This window comes from Hemitrygon akajei, chromosome 17 (genome assembly GCF_048418815.1).
Source record: "Hemitrygon akajei chromosome 17, sHemAka1.3, whole genome shotgun sequence".
NCBI classification, from domain to species: domain Eukaryota; kingdom Metazoa; phylum Chordata; class Chondrichthyes; order Myliobatiformes; family Dasyatidae; genus Hemitrygon; species Hemitrygon akajei.
In genome coordinates this window covers 59,113,771-59,139,140 of record NC_133140.1, presented here as the reverse complement: position 1 = coordinate 59,139,140, position 25,370 = coordinate 59,113,771, and the positions used below count along the sequence as shown (strand labels likewise).

At 39.5% G+C, this 25,370-nt stretch overlaps 1 protein-coding gene across 1 annotated transcript in view; it reads left to right on the top strand.

Annotated features, from left to right (window-relative positions):
* The window catches only part of LOC140740743 (B-cadherin-like), a 56,706-nt gene extending 32,087 nt beyond the window's left edge, over positions 1 to 24,619 (top strand). The window contains exons 5-15 of the mRNA XM_073070231.1: positions 2,875 to 3,030; positions 4,923 to 5,067; positions 7,354 to 7,526; positions 8,415 to 8,543; positions 10,340 to 10,522; positions 12,551 to 12,795; positions 14,217 to 14,359; positions 16,455 to 16,679; positions 17,508 to 17,729; positions 19,161 to 19,271; positions 21,618 to 24,619. Coding sequence (XP_072926332.1) covers positions 2,875 to 3,030; positions 4,923 to 5,067; positions 7,354 to 7,526; positions 8,415 to 8,543; positions 10,340 to 10,522; positions 12,551 to 12,795; positions 14,217 to 14,359; positions 16,455 to 16,679; positions 17,508 to 17,729; positions 19,161 to 19,246 — 1,707 coding nt within the window. The 3' untranslated portion in view covers positions 19,247 to 19,271; positions 21,618 to 24,619. The remainder of the gene's footprint in view (positions 1 to 2,874; positions 3,031 to 4,922; positions 5,068 to 7,353; positions 7,527 to 8,414; positions 8,544 to 10,339; positions 10,523 to 12,550; positions 12,796 to 14,216; positions 14,360 to 16,454; positions 16,680 to 17,507; positions 17,730 to 19,160; positions 19,272 to 21,617) is intronic.
* Positions 24,620 to 25,370: the final 751 nt, after the last annotated feature.

The window sequence follows — 25,370 nt, the reverse complement described above, 5'->3', positions numbered from 1 at the left end:
CTGGATGTGTTGACAAAACTTCAGAGAGATTTTAGTCAGTGACGCTCTATTAAAGTCACCGGCGATAATGAAGGCAGCCTCTGGGTGTGGAGTCTCCAGGGTGCTGGTGGTCTTGTACAGTTCCTCGAGACCCAGATCAGTATTGGCCTGCAGCGTAATATACATAGCTGTGACAATAACAGCCATGAACTCCCTAGCGTGGCCAACTGGTTAAGGCATTGGTCTAGTGATCTGAAGGTCACTAGGTTGAGCCTCAGCTAAGGCAGCGTGTTGTGTCCTTGAGCAAGGCACTTAACCACACATTGCTCTGCCAAGCTGTATCGGCCCTTGCCCTTCCCTTGGACAACATCGGTGGCGTGGAGAGGAGAGACTTGCAGCATGGTCAGCTGCCAGTCTCCCATACAACCCTGCCCAGGCCTGCACCCTGGAAAGTTTCCGGGGTGCAAATCCATGGTCTCCCAAGACTAATGGATGCCTACAAAGAACTCCCTAGGCAGCCAGAAAGGTCTATACAGCAACACCAGGTACTCCAGATCCAGGGAACGAAAGGATTTGAGGGCATGTGTGTTCTACCAAGCATTACTGACCATGAAGCATACCCCTCCTCCTTTACTCTTCCCAAAGAGGTTTTTACACCTGTCCGCCCGGAACAGAAAGATGGATGAGGACCAGTGATGCTACAAGGTAGAGTGCAGCTTCTGGACATCAAAGCTACTACCTCTATCCAGCCCCCTACACCCTGTGACAAGAAAATCAACCTCCCAAACTGCCTCCCCTTGCACAACAAAATGGTGAAGAAATGAGCAAAAAAAAACACAATCTACAAACCATAAGCCTGGAAAAAGTTCACAGTCCATAAACACAGTAGTCTGATCCATAATTGCAGAACCACGTTACCATCCTCTGACATCACCAACATTTATCAAATGAGAGGGACAGCATACGAGGCAGTCGCTTACCCGTCTGCCACAGTGAGCCAGACAGCGCTGACTGACAATAGTAAAAGGGACATCTATATCAGGGGTGGCATTAAGTCTTTACAAACTGCTTTCCTTACGGTTATCAATGAAGATCATCACTTTGCTGACCACAAAAACCACACTATTTAATTTCATTCTCTGCAGTAATGTCAAATTTTGCTGAAGCCATATATTTCAATTTATTTTCACTTGTGAGGCCCCAAGGAATTTAAACCTGTCCTCAGATTTTCTGCAAGTAAGTGGAATGAAATGTGGCATTTCTCTGTTTCTGCTTACCCTAAATCTGCATTTACAGTTTTATATTTGCATTTACAACGCTTTACCTAGGTTCAAATCCCATTGCTGTCTGAAAGGAGTTTGTATGTTTTCCCCATGACTGTGTGTGTTTCCTCTGGGTGCTCTGGTTTCGTCCCACAGTTAAAAGACATAATTTGGTTGGTTAATTAGTCATTGTAAGCTGTCCTGTGATTACGCTAGAGTTAAATGTCAGGCTGCTGAGCACCACGACTCAGAGTCCCAGAAGGACATATTCCACACCGTATCTCAATAAAAAAAATCTTCACACGTACAGTGAGCCCAATCATTGTGTTCAGAGAGAAAAGAGTATTTGCTATATTTGAATTTGAATTGTCAATGACACAGATTTCCCGGGTGGCTTGCAAATAATTGGAAAATATTCTAATTGTGTTAATCGAACAGTCCTGAAGAAGGATTTCTGTCCAAAATGTTAACTGTTTACTCTTTTCCATCGATCCTACCTGACCTGTGTTCCTCCGGCATTTTGTGTGTTGCTTTGGATTTCTAGCATTTGCTGATTTTCTTGCGTTTTTGATACAAATGTTTTTTTTAATATTTCTGTTGAAAAGCTTCAGGGAAGTATTGGTTAGAAGTCTGAGGTGCAGATGATCATACTTCTGAAGTCACATTTCTTAGTTTTATGTATTCATACATTTTGCATTACTGAGTAACTCATTTCTTTTTTCTTAGAACAACATTTGGGAGAAGTTAATTTCTCTACATCTTGCAAGTTCTGTCTTAGCGCAACTTGTATATTTATAGAATTAGCTGTTTTTTTGTAAATATTAAGAAATGCTCTCTGTAAGGTGTTTTAATTGACCAGGTTTCACTCTTGTTAACCTCACTTTACTGCTTCGTCTTTCTTTCTGTCTCTTCCACCTGCCTTTTGAAACAACACTTGTGCAGAATGCATGTTGGCTCTGTAAATGAGTGATATTTATAATATGTTTGAAATCCTGGTTCCAAAATGAGTTTGTTATTAGCCAGTTGGTGCTTGGGGGTGTCCAGCAATAAAGAACAGAAGTTATTCTCCTGGAGCTAAAATTAGCAGATGTTCTAATCTCTCCATTTAATCCTGCTTTCACATGCTGTCACAACTGTCACCTTTACCCTTGCCCTCAAATCCTGAACTTTTTCTATTTCTTCTTCTCACCAGGAAATCCATCACCTCTTTGTTCTCCCCAGTTTGCATCCTCTTGACTTGGATCCCCTGATTTTCAGCCAGGGTTGTTGGAATATTTATGAGGAGATGATACTGTGCATAGTTCCTTCACCTGACTCTCTCAACCTAATTCAGGCAATTTAGAAAAGACTTTGAATTAAATATGGGACTTTTGCTTCTTAGCCTTTACTGTGATGCCTTGAGGCAATTCACAATAAACATTACATTAATTGGTCCTACCGAAAGGACAACTGTACTCTTTTCCATAGATGCTGCCTGGCCTGCTGAGTTCCTCCAGCATTTTATGTGTGTTGATTGGATTTCTAACATCTGCAGATTTTCTCTTGTTTGTCGATACATTAATGGATATTTTATTCTGACTTGTCACAATGTGCTTGTGAACATTATGCTGACATTTCTTTTTCCTCTGAACAGATCAAGTCCGATCGGCAAAGAGAAACGAGAGTATATTACTCTATAACAGGCCCAGGAGCTGATCAGCCACCTATCGGTATTTTTTCTATAAACAAAAACGACGGTAAAATTGTTGTGCATAAACCTTTAGACAGAGAAGAAAGAGACGAATACAGAGTGAGTTTCATTAATTATAAAATTCCCACAGTGATTTATAGTAGAAAGTTAACTTTGTTCTCAATTATTTCTCTGGACAAGACTGATTCTTGGTTCACACACTGTTAGTATAATATTACTCAAATAACTGACCTTAAAATTTGAGGAACGACACTTTTTTGGACAATCCACAGTATCAAATGATTATTGCCGTAATTTGTTATCACAACCTCCTTGCCCTTTCCCATGCTAATTCATCAGCTCTATCATTGCATATTGGATAATAATGTTACACCTACCCATTCACCTCCTCCCTCACCTCCGTTCAGGACCCCAAACAGTCCTTCCAGGTGAAGGTACACATCACCTGCAAATCTGTTGCAGTCGTCTATTGCATCTGGGGTTCCCAATGCGGTCTCCTGTACAATGGTGAGAACTGATATAAGTAGGGGTTCCACTTTGGAAAGCAACTTTGTTCGAAATGCTTTTACTCCTATCCTATTCCCGTTCTGATATTTTAGACCATGGCCCCCTCTTCTACCACAATGAGGCAACTCTCAGGGTGGAGAGGCAACACCTCATATTCCATCTAGGTAGCCTCCAACCTGATGGCATGAACATCGATATCTCCTTCTGGTAATTTTTCTTTTGCCCTCTCCTTTTCCCACTCGGGCTTTTTACCTCTTCTCCTTACCCGCCTATCATCTCCTCCGATGGCCCTCCCTCTTCCCTTTCTACTATGGTCCACTCCTCTCCTGTCAGATTCCTTCTCCAGCCCTGTACCTTTCCCACCCAGCTGGCTTCACCTACCCCCTTCTAGCTCACCCTCCTTCCCCTGGTAACTTCCCCCACACTATCTAGTCCTGAAGAAGGGTCTTGACCTGAAACATCGACTGTTAATTCAATTCTGTAGATACTGCCTGACCAGCCAAGTTCCTCCAGAACTTTGTGTGTGTTGCATTGGGTAAAAATGGTAGCTTTAGTAACATGAATTCATTAATATATTTGCAAAACAACATACGATAATGTATAGTTCATATACCATTTTCTTTAACTCTCCTAACTTTGTTTTTGAAACGTATAATTCATTAGAGTAGCACTGAATGATCACAAAAGTCTTTTGGGTTCAGTGGTTTCATGTTAAATCACTGGCCTGCATTTTATGGATGTAATAACTGCAGAAAAGTTCACAGTACTTGCAATTCAATGGATACACAGTTTATCTCAAGTTGCTGTTGGTAATCAGTGAGCTTCTCCACAACCAGCTGTTGACAGATTTCTCCAGTAGAATCAAGGGAAAAACTGGAGATAGGTGTCCATTATAGAATTTCATCAAAATTCTGTTGTTGAGTGAAAGACAAATGAGTTTGAATTAGTTTACTAACCATTCCTGCATTTGGTAAACCCTGACTCCCAGCGATTCCCTCCACATAAATGCCAAAGTGTAATCGGTTTTAAGACGGAAGCATTTGTTCATGGCATATTTCTGTTTATATTTCAACTGAAGCATATAATGATTTCAGTTTTGCACCACTACAGATTAATTTGTGTGTTTTTCTTTCTGATTTTCTCATGGGGGAGGACACTTTAATGATTGCTGGTTGTTGGAGAACTGATTTCCCGTAGTCACGATCAGAAAAGCTCTAAATTCATGCTTCTGAATTAAGTATTTTTGTAATCATTTTTCACTGATCAGAGGGAAGTGCTACGCAATGCAAAATCCCAACCTATGTCTTTGTGATAGTAACTGACTTGTTAATAGTCAAGGTGAAATGGACATGGGTCTTTCAATCCACTTTGAACCAATTAACCAACACTGGGTTTCTGGTTCAATATTGAATGAATGTTTATTATTGCAGCACTTTTGGAGCTATTGTACCCTAACAAACAATGTTCTTATCTCACTGAAATAGCTGTTAGCTCATGCACTTGATGAAAATGGGGTTGAAGTTGAAGAAGCAGTGGATGTTGTCATCGTAGTCATTGATTTGAATGATAATAGGCCACAATTTGTTGTTCCAACTTTCTATGGCAAGGTGATAGAAGGAGCTAGACCAGGTAAGAGGAACATTTTGTTTGGTCTTACTTCCGAATTGAGATTGAGCCAACAATTAAATGACAGTGAATCTTGATTTTTTTCCTCAATAGATTACTCCTAATCTTAATGTATGTTTGTTGACCCAGTGTGTCTGGATGGATCAAATGTTACAATTCTATTGTGCCTTGCTGCCAAAAAGTTTCACTTGTTTTCTCTGAATCTTTTGCATTTGTGTGTTTTCTGTTAGATCACTAAAGGGTCTTGTCTCCCAAGAACCACCATTTCAATAGGCAGCCACATTGTTTAATTTTTGTAATGGTTTATTTGGACAAGCAGGCTAATGAAGAAGTTTCTACATCCAATGATTCTTCCAAAGATGCCATACTTGCATCTGATGGCTTTCATTACTAATTCTGACAATGAAACAGCCTATTTTCTTGTCCTATATGGAGAATGTACTTTGTCTTGAACTCTCCAGCCTAGAGTTTGCTTTACGGTGTTCATTCAGAGTGAGAACATATTTGCACAGGAAACAAATGAGGGGCTTCAACAGGATAGATGCTTTTGCTATTAATGGGCATTCAAGAACTACAGGTTGAGTACCTCTTATCTAAAAATCCAAAATCCAAAAACTCCAAAATCCAAACATTTTTTGAGTGCTGACATGATGTCCCAAATCAAAAATTATTCAAGACAGAAGGAAAATCCCAGGCAACAAGCTGTTCTCTGTACCACAGACAGTTCTGAGAAATGTAATGAACAGAAGTTAGTTAAAAATAGAAACACACTGCATAAAGTGAAAAATGAAGATCGTGATCGTGATTTGAAAGAGAGTCAGCATCTTGTGAATGTATGCCGCTTAACACTATGCTGATCGTGAAACAAGCAAAGATCTATCATGACAAACTGAAAATTGAAGGTAATCGTGAATATTCAGCAAGCTGGTTAGAGAAATTCAAGAAAAGGCACAGCATTAAATTGTTAAAGTGTCTGCTGAACACAAAACAGGAGAGAAATTTACTGATGAGTTTGCCAAGGTCGTCACTGCTGAAAATCTAACACCCGAACAAGTCAACACTGCTGATTGTTTTTATACCTTACATAAAATCTAATAAATAATCAAATACAAATACAGTGTTCTTTTTATCAAAAGACAGCATCGTAGGTGGAGTCTGAAAGCTTGCTGTTGCTGTTGTTCAACAGCTGATTCAGTTTTCTATCCCGATATGCTCGTACTGCTTCTGTTGCCTTGCACACATTAAATTTTCATTATAGTGATGTTATGTAATACTTTTCACTGTTACACACATATGTGTGATGAACAAGGGTATGACAAAGATTGCTTACCTTTCACACATACAGTAAATTCAGAGTTGGAAACGGTGGTGATCACAACCTGTCTCAGGTTAAATCCCAAAGTACAAAAAGTCCAAAATCTGAAACACTTCCAGCCCCAAGCATTTTGGATAAGGGGTGCTCAAACTGTGCTGGATATGAAATCAGCCACTTATGATCTGATGAGAGGGAATTGCTTCTGATGAGTGTGAATCTTTGCAAGTCTTTACTCCTGGGAGTTACTGAGTTGCACTCATAGCTTGGGTAATTTTCTTTGGATAGCTGGAGTGAAGTTATTAGTTGGCGAGTGAATTGCTGATGATCAATGACATTTTATGCTGGAGCAGACTCGAGGTCATGTGACCTCCTCGTGCAGTTTCTCAGGCTGCAGTGAGATTTATGAAGTCCTGCTGTTTACTTTCTCCATCCAGTTCTATCTGAGTGTTTCATTTAGTGTTATATATTTATGCATTCAAAGTACAAGCAATCTCTTTTAATAGAGTATTATTTCATGTAAAATGGCTAAAATTGCCCATTGTTTGTTCAACGGTAAAATGTGTTGTTAATGAGAGTGGGGAGGCTGATGTTGTGTATTTAATATTTGAGAAATCTTGTATCTATGATTAAGCATTCTTGTTCATTTAAATAATCATTATGAGTTAAATGTATAAGTACGTGAATTGCATACCACGTGATATGTGTGCACCTCACTAAAATAAACACTAAGTTAGACTTGCATTTCGAGCTCCAGTGTCTTCCTTTGAATTAGTTTAATGCTTTGAGGTTACAAAACATAACAACTGATATTGCAGTAGTGCTGATTTATGAAAAACAATGGCATGGCTGCATCTCAGAAGATGCAAAGTTATGTGATGAAATTGATCCAATTAAACCTATTACTTTCCATGGATTTGGGAGAAGAGAATGTTTATGAAGCTGTCGGTGTAATTTTAATGTACGTTTGTCGATAGGTACTGCATTCATGACTGTGACAGCCACAGATGCAGATGAGAAAGATAATGCTAATTCTATAATCAAATACTCCATTGAGCATCAACAACCAGCCAGTCCTGATTCACAGATGTTTGCAATTAGTTCAACAAGTGGACTGATCAGTGTGCTGCATTCAGGTCTGGACCGGGAGGTAAGTGGGCAGTCAGTGTACAAAGTTGAAAAGCTTGTTGCTAAAATGTTTATTCCTATTTGTAGCATCTTTTATGTTGCTTTCCCCTGCTTTAGTGATTAAGTAATTATTTTCGTATGTAATGTTAAATGTCTTTTAAAATGTAATTCCATTCCAATTGAAGCATGCTCGAGGGTGCCCATGTTGAATATTCTGTGCTCGCCTGCTTACAGTTCAATAAAGTAAATATTCTCGACGTTTGCTCTATGCTTTGTTACTCACTAATTCGTAGGAGAAGCATTTTTGATGGAAAGAAAGATGGAAAACACACACAAATTAAAATGACAGAAACATTATCAAATTGCAACTACAGGTACTGGGAAAGATTGTACCATAAAATACATATTGAACATAAATAGTATGTCTGGTAGTATTGAAATTATTTTAAAAAATGATTTATTCCATTGCAAAAAAAAATCTTATTTGAATTATACTCATCATTCCAAGAAAAATCCTGCTCAAATTTCTATACATGTTGTAGAAGACACAATCTCTTATCTGTTAGTGCCCTATGAGATAGCATTCATTGCCATTTTTACAAAAGGTACTTTATCTGTAGTTTGAAGTTGGCCAGAATTAGAGGGAAGTTGAGGAAAAAGTTTTGCACTTTAAGAAGTGGGAATCTGCAGTGATTGGCCTGGATACACAGAGAAAGCGACAACTCTTATTACCCAAGATATTCAGATGAGCCTTTGCTGATGGTCGTACAGACCATGGACTGAGAAATGAGAAGTGACTGTGATCTTTTCTGACCAGTATACATGAATGTGGTAGACAGAATGTGCTGTTTCTGACTGTGTGAAAATTACATGTCATACAAGTTCTTTTATTCTTTTAATCTTGTTTCAGGCAGTGGATAAATACACGCTTATTGTTCGGGCAGCAGATATGGAAGGTCAGGGAATGATGACCAGTGCCACAGTAATAATCACAGTCGCCGACGCAAATGATAATGCCCCACAATTTGAGACTTCATCGGTAAAGATTTCATTAAACATATTTAAACATTTCCTTCTGAATATAATAAACTGATCCTTAAATTCAAAATGCAATTATTTCTTTTAATTGTTTTGAAAAAGAATTTGAGGGACTGTGTAATCAAAAGTATACCATGCTCACTTTCATCTTCATCATGATGAAGAAGTTGTCTTTTGACTTTGTTGGGGAATAAAGAGCCTACATCTTGCACGCTTAAGAAAATCAGCGGTCCCAGGTCACCATTGCTTGGTCCCTGGTCAGCATTATTGAGCTGTGATTCAGACAAAAGCTCCCACTGCCTCTATTTGATGAAAGGTCACTAAACAAAGTTTCAGAGGGCTTTGGCAACTATTCTGCAGTAATTTGTTAGTAGCTTCAGGAGGACAGATTTGTTTAGGATTCGGTAGCTGGAAGAAGGGAAAGAATTTAGTCACAGAAAAGTACAGCACAGAAACGGGCCTCCAGCCCATCTAGTCCATGCGAACCATTTAAAATGCCTAGTTCCATTGAGCTGCACTCAGACCATAGCCCTCCATACCCCTCCCATCCCATGTACCTACCCAGACTTCACTTAAACTTTGGAATCAAGCTCGTATTCACCACCTGCACTGGCAGCTCATTCCACACTCTCACCACCTTCTGACTGAAGAAGTTTCCCTTCATGTTCCTCTTAAACGTTTCACCTTTCATTCTTAAACCATAACCTCTCATTGTAGTCCCACCAACCTCAGTGGGGAACGCCTGCTTGCATTTACCCTATCTATACCCCTCATATTTTTGTGTGCCTCTATGAAATCTCCTCTCAATCTGGTATGTTCTAGGGAATAAAATCCAAACCTATTCATATTTCCTTATAATTCAGGTTCTCCATCCCAGCAACATCCTTGTAAATTTTCTCTGTACTCTTTCAACTTTATTTACATTTTTTCTGTAGGTCCGTGACCAAAACTACACACAATACTCCAAATTAGGCCTCAGCAATATCTTATACAACTTCAACATAATATCCCTCCTCCTGTGCTCAATACTTTGATTTATGAATGCCAGCATGCCAAAAGCTTTCGTAATGAACCTATCCACATGTGACACCACTTCCAAAGCATTTCCCAGGTCCCTTTGTTCCACTGCACTCCTCTGTTCCTGACCGTTCACTGTGTTAGGCCTTACCCTGGTTGGTCCGACCTCACACTTGTCTACATTAAATTCCACCTGCCACTCTTCAGCCATTTTTCCAGCTGGTCCAGATGCCACTGCAAACACTGATAGTCTTTCTCGCTGTCCACTGCAAAGCCAGTCTTGGTATCATTGCAAATTTGCCGATCCAATTTACCACATTATCATCCAGGTCATTGATCTCGATGAACACCAACAACCGATCCCTGCAGCACTCCACTAGTCACAGGTCTCCAGTCAGGGGCAACCATCTACTACCACTCCCTGGCTTCTCCCACACAGCCAAAGTCTAATCCAAATTACTACCTCATCTTGAAAGCCAAGTGACTGAACCTTCCTGACTAACCTCCCATGCAGGACCTTGTCAAATGCCTTGCAGAAGTCCACGAAGACAACATTCTCTGCCTTGGCTTCATCAACGTTCCTGGTTACTTCCTTGAAAAACTCTGTAAGATTTGTTAAACATGGCCTACAATGCACAAAGTCATGTTGACTATCCCTGATCAGTTCCTGTCTATACAAATACTCATACTACATCAACTCTAGTTGAATTTGAGCTTGGGTGTTGATCGGGAAAGTCTGCAACTCTGTAAAGGTAAATTACTATGCATTTCTAATTGCAGGTTACTGTCGAAGTTCCTGAAAATGAAGTGGATTATGATGTGTCAAGACACACTGTAACTGATGCTGACCTGATTTACACACCGGCCTGGAAAGCGAATTTCAGTATAACCTTTGGAAATGAGAGAAAACAATTCACAATTATTACTGACCCGCAGAATAATGGAGTCCTTAGAATTGCGAAGGTATGGCAGTCCACTAGTAGCTTTTTGTAGTCATTTTAATATTTACTAGTAAATGATTTGGGCTTTTTCCACAACTTTGGCATCTACATGATAATGGAACATTTTCGAGAGATATCCTGTCCACAAAAGGCTAGATGTACTACTCAGTTGGTCCGCCCTCAGTAATGAGCAAAGGATGAATATTATCCAGTGTTGATAACTTGCCAAGAAGCTGCTCACTGAAGGTAAATGCACTTATCAGTAGATCACTTGACAGACAGACAAAGTGTGAATCACTGCACATGAAATTTGATGGAGAATGGTATCAGAGAGTGGATAAGAATTGACGGGAAGCCTCTTCATTGGCACAAGTTGTACTTTATTCACATTGAGGAAGATGGTTATGGCTGATGGGTGAAATCCCACCTTCCATGCCCATTTACCACTCCTGGGGTGCTGCAGGAACTCCTTAGTACCCTGGGATCAGATATTATGAGCTGCAAATAGAAGCTTACATGGGAAGGATCATTTATGGTTCCCTGTCAAGGAATGTTCAGTTCTTTTTGTAGCATCTCAAGATAAAATGGATCAGTTTGAACTTGCATGCTGCAGGAATTGGATAATATTTGGACATGGACTGCAAATTTGGAAACTTCGCATACTGGCAAAGCAGTGACTGAAAAGAAACTCTTAGCATCTCATGATATCTCTGCAGATTTGACAGCAAAGCTCCCAGGGCCGCCCTTATCAGAAACTTAAATGGACCAATCATGATTTGAGTTCAGGGCTGTATCATCTCATTTCCAGCTGAGAGTTTGATCCCTTACTTGCCTGCATGCATACAATTTAAACAACAGTCAAACACGATCTGATACAGAACGATTTCACTGGATTAGTGCCCTGCCTGCCACTCCAAACATGTACTTCCTCCACCACTAGCTGATTTTTTCCCTGCAAAATGCAGTGTTATTACTCACGTAAGCGTCTCCAAAATTACCTCCCAAACCCACAACTTCTACCACCAGGGAAGACAAGGACAACGAACACTTGAGAGCTCCTTCCACCTGCAGGTTCCCCTCCAAGTTACATGGATCCTGATTAGAAAAAGTGTATTAACATTCCTCCATTCCCACTGGATCTAAGAATCCTGAAACTATTAGCCCAACAACACTGAGAATATCTTCACTAGAAAGGCTGCAGGAGCTCACCAATGTTTTCCTCGGGCTTTCAGGGATGGCAATAAACATTGACTTTGTCAATGATACCCATATCCTTCAAATAAAGAAAAATCTGGTGAGGTGTGTGAACGTGGTTCTCATTTCTCTGTTGGTCATGCAAACGTAGAGCAGCACAGAACAAGAACAGGCTCTTTGATCCACAACAGTTGTTACAAGGACCAGATATTTACTCTGAGAATTTGATTCCTCTCATGAGGCCAGGTATCTATTAATGGGAGTGTACCTGGCTGTGCAGTGCACATGGATCAATATTGCGTATCATTATGAAATGAAAAAAGCTAGTTTGTAAGATAATGCACTCAAATGTAATATAAATTGAAAACTCACAAGTTTCAATTTTTAATAAATATTTAGCTTGCTTTTAGATATACATAATGAAAGGAAAAGCCAAAGACATGGGATGCAAACAGAATCTATGTTTTCAGAGTTAAGCCAAAACTAGCCATAGCTCAACAGACGGAAGAGTCGGTACTTCTTTGCACTTAACTGTGGAACACTGCTATAATTGAGGCTATGTTTGTCATTGTGACGATACTGACTTGGATTTGATTGTGTTGTGAAATGGTTCATTTAGCGATATAAAGGAACATCTTGCTAAGTTTTTCCCTTAAAAATAGGGAAACCCTGTCTTCTGTTTATTCTAAATAAACTACCAATGTGATACTACATGTCATGTCATGTCATGTTGAATTTCCCCACGGGGATGAATAAAGTATCTATCTATCTATCTATCTATGTACACTTAGGTTAATACTTAGTGTTTTCATGAAGAAAATGCTTCATTGATATTATGTTGAACTTCTAACTGCAGCCTTTGGATTTTGAGAAGAACAAACAACATGTGGTGATAATTGATGTAAAGAATGAGATACCATTTGTCGATACCATGCCACTGTCTTCAGCTACAGTAACCATCAATGTGCGTGATGTGAACGAAGCTCCAATATTTGATCCAGAAACCAAGAACGATAAGCAGCCTGAGAATCTACCAGTTGGGAGTACAGTAACTACATGTAAGGCAAATGACTCTGACACTGCTCAGGAGCAAACTATCAGGTATGAGATGGATTTGTGGGAACACTTTTAAGTTAGCAGTGTGTTCCTCTCCTCAAGTGTACAGAGAAGATATTTTTGCTTACAAAGAAGAACTATAAATTGAGAACTGCTAGAGGCATATTTGGGAATAGTGAATGTGATTGGGAATGCTGGAGCCTTGAGTAGATCCTGGAAAAAAATTGGGAGCACCAAGTTTGGAGAAGGTGCCTCATGTGGAAGGGCTGTTTGGGAGGACATGAAGGAACAAGTGTTGTACCTCTTACAGCTGCAAAGGAAGGTGCACGGAGAACAAAGATTTGGTGGGAAGGGAGGAGCAAACCAGGCAGTCACCAAGAGCGGCCTCTGCAGAAAGTGGAAGGAGGAGAGTAGAAGATGTGGTTGGATTGCAATGTCATTGGAGCTCTCAGAAATGGCGAATGACTTGGTTGTTATTGAGGCTACTGAGGTGCAATGTGAGGGCCAGGGAAATTAACTCCCCCTTGCCCTCCTGGATGGTGAGATCAAGTGAGAAGGGTAGGAAAGGATTGCATGGGAGGGCTCCATCAGCAGGGAGAAGCAATGTTTCCTGAAGGAGGAGGAAGAAAGGGGAAATCTTTCTGTTTCACTTTTTTCTTGGTCAGTTGTGATCCTCCTCCTTTACCGAATGAAAACTTTAAGCTATTGCTTTTGACTTATTTGCAACGCGTTCCATTGTCTCTTCTCTTTATAAGGAAGCTGATATTGATAGTATTTATTAAGCTGTAAATATATTTATCGTTCACTCACTTCCCCTGTACTTCTTAGCTTGAAGATTACCTGTTTCATGATCTCCTACTGCCATAATTTTTCTTTTTTAATAATTTCTATATCATACAGCTCCTTTCCTTGTATGACTTGCTCTCACTATTGACATCATTTATTCATGCCTTCAACATATTTGTGTGCTGGACAAAAGGCTTTGATCTCATTTGCTATTATCTGTTTTTCCTTCTTAAAAATTGTACAGATGAAATAATAGTTTGCATAGCTGTGCAGCCACACCAACTAATTGTGGTTGTGACAGTGTTTCTGTCCATTCATCATCTGCCAAATAATGAATAGCAATCAGACATTAGAACAGTTTATATTATCCATTGTAGCAATTCGTTTGAACATAAAACTAGTGCGTTAAGGGACGACTAGATCACCAAAATGTTTGGTGTATGTAAAATGCTTTAAAATTAGCTAATGACTCTGCTTTACTTCCTGAAAGAACTCCATGCGACAATTACATTGGGTAAGGAGCTTAATAAAGTTACTAACCCAGTGATGGAACATTTGATAATCCATCAAGGCAGCACTTAGAGATACATTATATTTTAAGTGGAAACTAGTTTTGTTCATTTTCTTTGATTTTGGGATTTGTGGCTAATAATATATTTGTGTTGCTTCATATATTCTAGCTACCGGATGGGAAATGACCCAGCACACTGGTTTGAAATTGAGTCGGAGACTGGCATCATTAAACTCATCAGCCCTATGGATAGAGAGTCAGAATTTGTTAAAGACAGCATTTATACTGCAACGGTCCTTGCTTCTGATAATGGTGAGACTTTGTGGGTCTACAAGACACCTGCTGTAATATTTTAAGAGCAAACACAAGGAAATCTGCAGATGCTGGAAATTCAAACAGCACACACAAAGTGCTGGTGGAACACAGCAGGCCAGGCAGCATCTACAAGGAGAAGCACTGTCGACGTTTCAGGCTGAGACCCTTCGTCAGGTCTAACTGAAAGGAAAGATACTAAGAGATTTGAAAGTAGTGGGGGGAGGGGGATGTAAATTTGGACCAGTATTTCCCATTTCCTTGTCTACAGCACTGAAGGAGGCTATTCAGCCCCTCGGTCCATGCCAGCTCACTGAGGGGCAATCTTAACAGTTCTATTCCCTTTTCCAATATCCCTATAACCCTACCATTGACTCTCTCAGAAGCCCATCAACTTCCCTCTGGTATGACTTCAGCCATCTACATTAAGGGGTAATTCACAGTGCTGACTTACTATATCTGGAGTAGCAAACAGAAGCTCACATGGTCAAAGAGTGGACAGATACACTCCACACTGACTGCACCTGAGGGCAGAATTGAACATGGAACCTGTTATAAATTGGTGTAACATGGGTGGGACTTGGGCATCAGATCCACATTCTAATGGGTAGGGATGTAGTGAGCCTCCTTTGAGTGCTACGCTTGTTCACCCCAAGTCCACTAGTGAAGACAGATGTTCAAGAAAACCTGGTGCATGTTGTTTTAAAATGTATTGGTGAGTTGAGTTGTAAATGATAAAAAGTAACTAAAACCAATTTCAAAATGCTTTGCAATAGGATTGGTTCTGCAATGTTGTAAATAGTTTGTGTTTCCTTTAATCCATGATGTAGTTCATCCGTATCGTTTAAATTAGTCAGCTGAACCAATCAGAAAAGCACCTTTGGTGCTTCAGAAAAATTGTGCAATCCATTGTTTATCTCTGACAGTTGTGTACTTGTACCCAACATTTACAATACAGGTTAACTGATTTGGCTGGTAACGGGGTGGAATCTGTTATTACCATGATATCACCAGTACTAAAATAGAGAGGACCTTACCGGTCCACATCAGAGTGTTCCTTGTCTGTATTGGGCACCATAGAACATGTGGCAAATGGTATATTGGACAAGTTTAAGTTGATTAAGTACATGGTGATCATTGTAGTTTTCAATGGAAAGTCATTGTTGAGAGAAATATTTGACATTCTTCAATCCAGCACATTTTTGTAGGAAAGGTTTTCAACTTTGAAAGAAGCAATCTTATAAATGTGGAAATACATTCAGTGGCCATCTGACTGTACCTCATGTGCCTAATAAAGTGGCCACTGTGTGCATGTTTGTGGTCTTCTGCTGCTGTAACCCATCCTCTTCAATGCTCAATGTGTTGTGTGTTCAGAGATACTCCACTGCACACCAATATTGTCATGTTTAGTTATTTGAATTACTGCCACCTTCCTGTTGGCTTGAACCAATCTGGCCATTCTCCTTTGACCTCTCTCATTAAGAAGGCACTTTTGACCACAAAAGTACTGCTCAAGTTTTTTTGTTTATCACTGTTGTCCATGAAAATCCCAAGAGATCAGTAGATTTTGAGATACCCGAAAATTCCTGTCTGGCACTAATAATCATTCCACAGCAAAATCATTTAGATCACATTTCTTCCTCATTTTGAAATTTCATTTGACCAATGACTGAACCTGCTGACCATGTCTGCATGCTTTTATGCACTGAGTTGCTGCCACATGATTGGCTGATTAGATAAATGCATTAATTAAAAGATGTACAGGTATACCTATTAAAGTGGCCACTGAGTGCACGTCAAATTTAATAGATAAAACTGGAATGTTTTCATTATGAGACGGTGTCAAAGGAATAGGGGTTTAAAATCAATGAAAGTTTAAGTTTGAAGAAAACTTGCCTTATAATTGGAATGAGTATGTCTTGAAAGAAGCGTTAAGACAATGGGACTCTAATGTAACTCTGGATGAATGAATTAAAATGGTCAATTGTCAACCTTTTTCCAAGTGTTCGTATATAATAAGGCCATTAATTTATGAACTTTTCTTTGCTATTGGGGTTTGGCTATTGGATTCACAGTTTCATTCTTGTGTCTGCAGGGAGTCCATCTGCCACTGGTACTGGGACCATTCTTCTGCATCTTGAAGATATCAATGATAATCCACCCAATGCTACTTCACTTATTAACCATGTGTGCAATGAAGATCCTGTCCCTGTGAATGTGACCATTGTAGACGAAGACATCCCACCCAACACTTTTCCTTTTGTGATTACACTAGATCATGGAGCTGAAAGAAACTGGAAAATTGAATCAACAGAGAATCGTAAGCTGATTACATTGAAAACAGATTTACGAACCATAACTATATGGTTTTTTGTTACCTTTTTTCTTCTACCTCCATTCTTCCCTGGTAAATATTTATCTCTCCCTAAAATTTGATGCCTTCTTCCTGGACATAGCACACTGTAAGTAGTCAGCCGTGAGAATCGTAAATGAATATTCCTTTACTCTCACTTTGTCCTCATACCACTTTCCCTTGATGCACTTACATTCTGCCATTACTTGTCATCCCAACATGCCTCCAATGTCATTGCAAGGTGTTAGTCAAAGGGATTCAAGGAAACCAACATCAAGGCAAGAAACTGGGAGAAGAGATGGTCTCGTGTAACAGATAGACCTATAGATCAGCAACACGAACAGATGGTCGTGGTGTTTGGGGTTGGAGAGGAAGACATGGTGATGGTGGAAGTGAAGATTTGAAATCCTGTGGAGCCAGATTCCTAGGGAATGTGTTTCTGTTGCTGTAACCTCCCCCCCCCAACCATCACCCCCTCCAAAACAATGAAATGCAATGATGTCCTTTAAAAGGATGGTTAAAGTGGCTGCAGCTGGTGTGTCAGTGCTAATGGGACTACGATCTGTATGCCCAGCGTATACTGGGTGCAGAATGGCAAATAGTATTGGACTAAGGAAATGAAGATGTGGGCCAGATCAAAGTGCAGACTGCAGTGAGGCTAATAATCTCGGCTGATGAGAACTAACACAAGGGGTGATTGTCCTGCTGTCTGCAAACTGATGCCCAAACATGTTTCAAGTTAAGCAATACTTTCTTGTGTAGAACTTACAAAACAACGTGTTTTCTTTTATTTAGCTCACGTGAAGCTGTTGAAGCTGAGGAATAAAATTGAACCTAATACGTATGAGGTCCCTCTCAGAGTAAAAGACAGTGGGACACCACAACTCACTCAGGTTACAGGATTGCAAGTGGAAGTGTGCGACTGTGATAATGGTGCTTGTAGCCAGAGGATTGCTGGTGCCGCCTTTGGCTTCCCTTGCATTTTGGCTATTCTGGGTGTTATCTTGGCTTTGCTGAGTGAGTATCATTTGCATACAATTTAAAACAATCAATCTTAATTCCCTTTAGTTTTGCTGAAAATTAGGATGTAGGTTAAGTTTAAAGTGTATTCCTACTATTCAATTCTCACAAAATATAACAATTTCTCTCTCAAGAACATTGGAGACTGAATACAGAGCAAATGCAAGTACATTGCTATATGGAACTGCCAACTGATTTGGGAATGAAATTGAATGGCAAGTTATGTGCCCGGTGTTTGCTCTGGCTTTTGCTAAGAATGATTACAATTAGTCTTCACTTTTTATGTGTTTGTTTTATTTTCCCCGTGTGTTTATATAATCAAGGCCATTTTCAAAAGATATTGATTACACTTAAATCACATATTTAAAATGACTTGCTGTGTTTTTGTAGAAAGAAATCTCATTTCTTCTGGTTCTTTTGTCAATTACATAATATTGTCCAGTTTCCCTTTGTTTACTTAATCAACACCTTCATGATTTTGAATTCTAATGAACAATCTCCTTCGAAGGAAAGCAATCCCTGATTGCACAGGAGTTTTATTCCATTCATACCTCCATCCTATTTCTCTTGTGATCAACATGAGTTGTTTAAAATTTCCATGACATTTATTTGGTGATAAATGCACTCTCTACAATAGTAAGCTTTTCGGTTCATTTGCAGGTATTCTTTTTAAGAACTCCATTCCTTCCTGGCCATTTTGCTATGAAACCCATATCTATAAAAGTTGTATTTCCAATTATAAATTTTGAACAAGGAGTTTAATTTCATAACATCTAGCATCTTTTTAAAAAATAATCTGTATCAGGTTTAATAGCACCAGCATATTTTCTGAAATGCATTAACTTAGTGGCATTAGTGCAATGTAATACATGATAAATTTAGAAAAAAATGAATTTCAGTAAATATCTGTGTATTAAATAGTTAAATTACAAACACAGATGCAAATAATAAAAGTAGTGAGGTGGTGTTCATGGGTTCAATGTCCATTCAGAAATCAGATGGCAGAGGGGAAGAAGCTGTACCTAAGTCACTGAGTGTGTGCCTTCAGGCTTCTGTACCTTAACTTTGATGGTGAAAATGAGAAGCGGGTATGCCCTGGGTGATGGGGTTCCTTAATGATGGACACTGCCTTTCTGAGGCACTGCTCCTTGAAGATGTCTTGGATACTACAGAGGCTAGTACCCAAGACAGAGCTGACTAATTTTACACCTTTTTGTAGCTTCTTTTGATCCCCTGTAGTAGCCCCCCCCCCCCCATATTAGACAGTGATGCAGCCTGTCAGAATGCTTTTCACGGTATTTTCACGAAATTTTCAAGATTCTCCCTCTCCGCTCCCCCCCCCCCCCCCACAATCTGCAGTCGACAGTCAACAAATTTATAGATGAGCTCTACCTAGCTACACATAATTGTATTTTCTTCCACTTTTAGTGTCCCTGGTTTTCATAACAAAGAGGCGAAATGCCAAAAAAGAAGCTCAAAGAGGACATTCGGGACAAAGTTTACCAGAACGATGAAGAGGGTGGTGGTGAAGAAGACCAGGTCAGTGCTGGTGGCACAGCTTAAATCTTGATTTTTTTTTCAGGATCAGTTAACTAGGATCCACAAGAAGTTTCTTGATGGGATCCTATTTTGTGGAATCTGTAATTTACACAGGAAAGCGTGCTGAGCATGAGATGTAAAGTGGTGTTTGAGCCTACTGTTATTATGCCAGTTAGAGCCAGACCTCTGTCTGCCATTACCAGCTTGACCAGTCCTCCAAGAAGTGTTCAGCATGAGCTCTGCCATGGGAGATGGTAATATGGGCAGTTACTAAATGCCTTATTATGATGTGGCTCCTGTACTCTTAGCACTACAACGTCAGCCACTCTCTGCATTCCCAGATGAGATTGGCAACTTTATTGAGGAGGCAGGATATTGACCATTACTAACATAGCCACAGTCTTGGGAGATATTTGGCACAAAAGTCTGGAATTAGCAAATTTGCAGTTTGGTTTGTATTATTGATATACCCCAATATATATTCAGGAAAATGAAAAATTATTGAAATTTTCATAGGGTCTTAGAACACTACCACAGAAACATGCCCTTTGGCCCATCTAGTAGGTGCTAAGCTATTATTCTACCAATTATCTTCTGACCTGCACCCAGACCATAGCCCTCCATACAATATACCTGTTTTAATTTCCCTTAGATGTTAAAATCAAGCCCACATCCACCACTTCCACCACCATCTCATTCCACACTCACTGAGTGAAGAAGCTTCTCCATGGCGCCCCCTTAAACACTTCACCTTTCACCCCTTACCCATGACCTCTAGCTATAGTTCACCTACCCCATAGCCTACTTGCATTTACCCTGTTATACCCCTCACAATTTTGTATACCTCCATCAAATCTCCACTCATTCTCCTGTGCCCTAGGGAGTAAAGCTTTGACTTACTCAACTTTTCCCTATAAATCAGGTCCTCAAGTCCAGGTAACATCTTTGTAAGTTTTCTCTGAACTCTTTCAAAATTATTGATATCTTTCCCCTAGGTAGGTGACCAGAACTACAGGAAAGATATCAATAAGGTTGAGAGCGTACAGATTCCATAATACACCAATTAGGCTCACCAATGATTTATACAACTTCAATATATCATCCCAGCTACTGCACTGAAGGATAATGTGCACAAAGCTATTTACGACCCTATCTACATGTGACACCACTTTCAAGGAATTACAGATCTTTACTCTTCTATCCTGCACTCCGCAGATCCCAAGCATTCACTGTGTATGTCCTACCCTGGTTTGTCCTCCCAAAATGCAACATCTCACTTGTTTGCATTGAATTCCATCTGCCATTATTCCAGTTGGTCCAGATCCCACCTCAAACTTTGATGGACTTCTTCACTGTCCACTATGCCCTCAATCATTGTGTCACCGGAAAATTCGCTGATCCAGTTTGCCACGTTATTATTCGGATCACTGACAAACAATAACGTTCCAGCACTGACCCCTGTGGCACTACACTAGTGCAGAGTGGCATAGCACAGGGCAGAACCATTCTCTGATCCTCCCACGTAGCCAGTGTCTAATCGAATTTACTATCTCATCCTGGATGCTAAATAAATGAACCTTCTTGACAAACCTCCCGTGGAGACCTTATCAGAAACCTTGCTGAAGTCCATGTAGTCAACATCACTGTCTTTCCTTCATCAATTTTCCTAGTAACTTCCTCAAAACTATTTAAGATTGGTCAGACAACACCTGCCATGACTGTCCTTAATCTGTCTTTCTAAATCCGATCCCTTAGAATACCTTCCAATAAGTTGCCCACTCGCTAGGTGGATAGATAATTGGAAGGTATTTTAAGCAGCCAGATCTGTAAGTCAGTAGTTTTCCAGTTTATTTGTACAGCCTTGCTTAAACAATGGAACAACATTAGCTGAGAAAATCTGCAGATGCTGAAATGCAAGTAACACACACAAATAGAGGCACTGATTGTGTGCATAGTCAGAGGCTTTTTCCCAGGGCTGAAATGGCTAGCACGAGAGGGCACAGTTTTAAGGTGCTTGGAAGTAGGTACAGAGGAGATGTCAGGGGCAAGTTTTTTTTACGCAGAGAGTGGTGAGTGTGTGGAATGGGCTGCTAGGGGCAGTGGTGGAGGTGGAAACAATAGGGTCTTTTAAGAGACTCATGGATGGCTACATGGAGCTTGGAAAAATAGAGGGCTATGGGTAAAGCCTAGGTAGTTCTAAGGTAAGGACGTGTTCGGCACAGCTTTGTGGGCCAAAGGGCCTGTCTTGTGCTGTAGGTTTTCTATGTTTCTAAAATGCTGGTGGACTCTGACTTCTCATTGTTTTTTCCCCTGCTTGAAATGTCAGCTGTTTACTCTTTTCCATAGGTGCTGCCTGGTCTGCTGAGTTCCTCCAGCATCAAAGATCCTCACCACCCAGGCCATTGTTCTTTTCTCGCTGCTGCCATCAGGTAGAAGATACGGGACCCTCAGGACTCGCACCACCAATTTCAATAACAGTTCCTACCCCTCAAACATCAGGCTCTTGAACAAAAGGGTCCTGAACTCCATTCATTCTATTTCTGGTGTTCCCTCAACTGATGATCTCACTTTAAGGACACTTTATCTTGTTATTTCATGCTTTTTATTAATATTTGCATTTGCAGTTTGTTGTTAATTGATCCTGTTTCCAGTTACTGTTCTATAGCTTTCCTGCGTGTGCCCACAGGAAAAAGAATCTCAGGGTTATATGTGCTGGCATGTTTGTACTCTGATAATAAATTTTACTTTGAACTTTGAACTTTTTGAACTTCGATCTTCATATGCGTTGTTTGAACAACATTAGCTAATTAGTTGGAATCTGAATGCATTAATTAAGGAAATTCTCCTGGACAGATTTGATAAACTCTACCCCATTCAGCCTTTTTATAGCAGAGGAATCCCAGACAATGTGTGGAAAATTAAGATCACCTACTACCACAAACTTGTATTTCTTGCAACTCTCTACAAATTTGCCTCTCTAAATCCTGCTGACTGTTGGGTGGTCAGTAATATAATCCCATTAATCTGATCATCCTTTTGTTGTCCCTCAGTTCCACTCGGGTATCCTGAGTAGATGAGTTCTCCAGTCTGTTCTATCTCAGTACTGCCACGACATTTTCCCTGGCAAGTAATGCCATCCCTCCTGCTCTATCACATCTAAAACAACAGAACCCCAGAACACTGAACTGGCAGTCCTGCCCCTCCTACAACCAAGACTCACTTATGGCTGCAATGTCATTATTCCACGTGTTGATCCATACTCTAAGCTCATCCATCTTTCTGACTAAACCTACATAGAAATAGACACAACTCTGAACATTATTCCCACCATACCCAACTATGTTTGATCCTTGTCTTTGTATGCAGGCTTAACATCTTTTCCCACAACCACTCCACTATCTGTCCTGGTGCTCTGGGTCCCAACTCCCTGTAACTCTAATTGAATTAAATTAATTAGCAGCCAACATCTTAATACAGAATAATTGGCAACCCTGCTACTGGCGCTGTTGCTATCATGATCAGCATCACAAGTTACCATAGTTTTGCTTATTTTCCCTTGGTCTTATCACCAGAGAACCTGAAGACTGCCGACAATGATCCCACTGCTCCCCCCATGACTCCCTCTTGGTGTTTGATTATGAAGGTGGTGGTTCAGAGGCAGAATCTTTAAGTTCAGTGAATTCATCCAACATCTCTGATGCAGACCAGGACTACAACTATTTGAACAAATGGGACCCACGCTTCCAGAAACTTGCTGAATTGTACAGTGACGGTGAGGATTGAGGAGTTGAAAATAAACAGATTTCAGAGAGTTGTGTTTTAACCATCTAATGATTGACAATGAGAGTGACAAACGGAGTGTGTGTCAGTATTAGGTGACAAGTTGAATTGAAATTACATTCCAGTTGATCCGGCATTTGAACTTGAAGTTACTAAATTGTTAGGATGAAAAACAAGGTTTGCCTGAGCTAATTGCAATAAATCATTGCTCAGAGCTTTATTTTCATTTATCTATGACTTAACTTTTCAATTTTCCCAAAGTTTAATTGAGCCAATTTTTTTTCAGTTTTATGTTTTTTTGCCCCTACTAGGCTCTTGTTGCAATATTCTACTGCTCGAATAACCTTTGCCTGTAGCCCTTTTGTAATATTGGGAATGTTAGTGAAGTTGAAGTTTGGTATGCAGTGTTTTATAAGGTAGAGTGTTTGACAATTCCATATGCAGAGTCTTTAACATTATGCTTTTAAAGGCATTAAAGTGATCAAAATTCTCACAGCTACTAGACAAAAACCGCTTTACATTGACAATGTATGAATTCTCAGGAAATATTTATTTGGGAGTTTTTATGGAAAATCCAAATGAAAATAAAAAGGATTATCTCCCTGTTTATGTACTATTGACTGTAACTAAAATACTTGTAAATTTTGCTATTTCCTTGAAACATAACAGGATCCTTGCATCATATGACATTAACTGTTGTATAATTTTATATTGATTGGAATTATTACAGTGGATGTGGTTTGTTTGCAGCATGTTCTGAATTTCTCACTGAAAATGACTTTGTCATGGAACCTAATGTGGGGATTTCTAAATACACTTACATCTTTGTTCCACTGTACATAATGGTGGAGGTAAAAAGAAAATCAGTAGAATTGGATAACAGTCTGTTGGACAAAGTTCTCTAGAACTAGAAATTAATTACTGCTCTTGTCAATCACAATACATTGTCTTTCACGACCCTTCTCATTCCATCCCACACTTCGCAAAATGCCATGAATTCACACCTGAATTGTTCAATACATGCAAAGAATTGGTAAAGAAAATTAATAGACTTGCATCATAACAGCAATACAAACATTTGATACTTTCTGAGCTCCTTTCATTTCTCCATTTCTCTTCCACTCACATGTCTGGGTAATCTGGATTTGGGCTCATGTACCTGCAGTTGTCACTGCGTGTGAAATGTGCTATCTGGTTGACAACATTCATGAAAGAGCTTAGTATCATAGATTAGCACTGCCTTAAGTTACAAAAGGCATTTCCCTGCTGCAACATTTTATAATTGCTAACTTGCCTTTAGTTGAACATAAATATCTGATTTCATTTGAACTGCAGAGATTTAGATAATATGGAATGGAACATTTCCTGGTGATAGGGTTGAGTCAGTAATGTTTCTATGTTTCCATTTAAAAAAATTTGACAACCAAAGCATTAGTCTATTTTTGTGCATTTAAAATTGCTTGTAAATGTATTCTATTTTTACTACTTGCTTCATTTTAGATCATTGAAATTTAATTGAGCTTTTACTGTTGAAATGTATGTGCTCTAATAAATGTTTTTAGCAATAACATTTGCCTCTGATCCTGTGTATCTGAGTCTGATTGTGGTTTTTAATAATATGCTTTTAAAACTGAGTGTTTTTATATAAGATATGAAGAAAATGAATTGCCTTTTGAATATCTTCCTCATCTTAGTTTTTGTGGATATTTTCCTCTTCTGTGTTTATGTCAGCATCAATCTGACCTGACCAGGACATTGTGAGAAGCAGTGGAAGAATTTGTAGAAGCTCTGGCAAATATTTACATTGTCCTTTGCTGCAGGTGAGAACCAAGTGTTAATGAGGGCTGCAAGGAATGATTAAGGATGGTCAACATGGCTTAGTGAGCAGGAAAATAGTGTCTCACAGAATGGATATTCTTCTCATGATTGCAGATTAATGGACATTATCTATATGGATTTCAGGAATGCCTTTGCTAGGGTGGGACTTTAGTTCCTTTATTCCCTCTCACAAATCTAATGGAGATCTGGGCATCTACAGCATTTCTACCAGCAGTAGTTGTGGAAAACAAAACGACATCAAGGCAGTTATTTCCTAACAAAGACTAATATAGCAAGAATTTGTTCAATTGCAACCATGGATTGTTCTCTAAGTAAATTTATCCAAATATCACCAACACTGAGTATGGCAAACTTTAAAACATATCTCCATAAAATCCATATCTAGAACAGATATTATTTAGTGATCACAATGTTCAAGAAATAGAACTATCTGTGGTTCTGGTTTAATACACTAACCAACCAATATTATTTAAGCAAGAC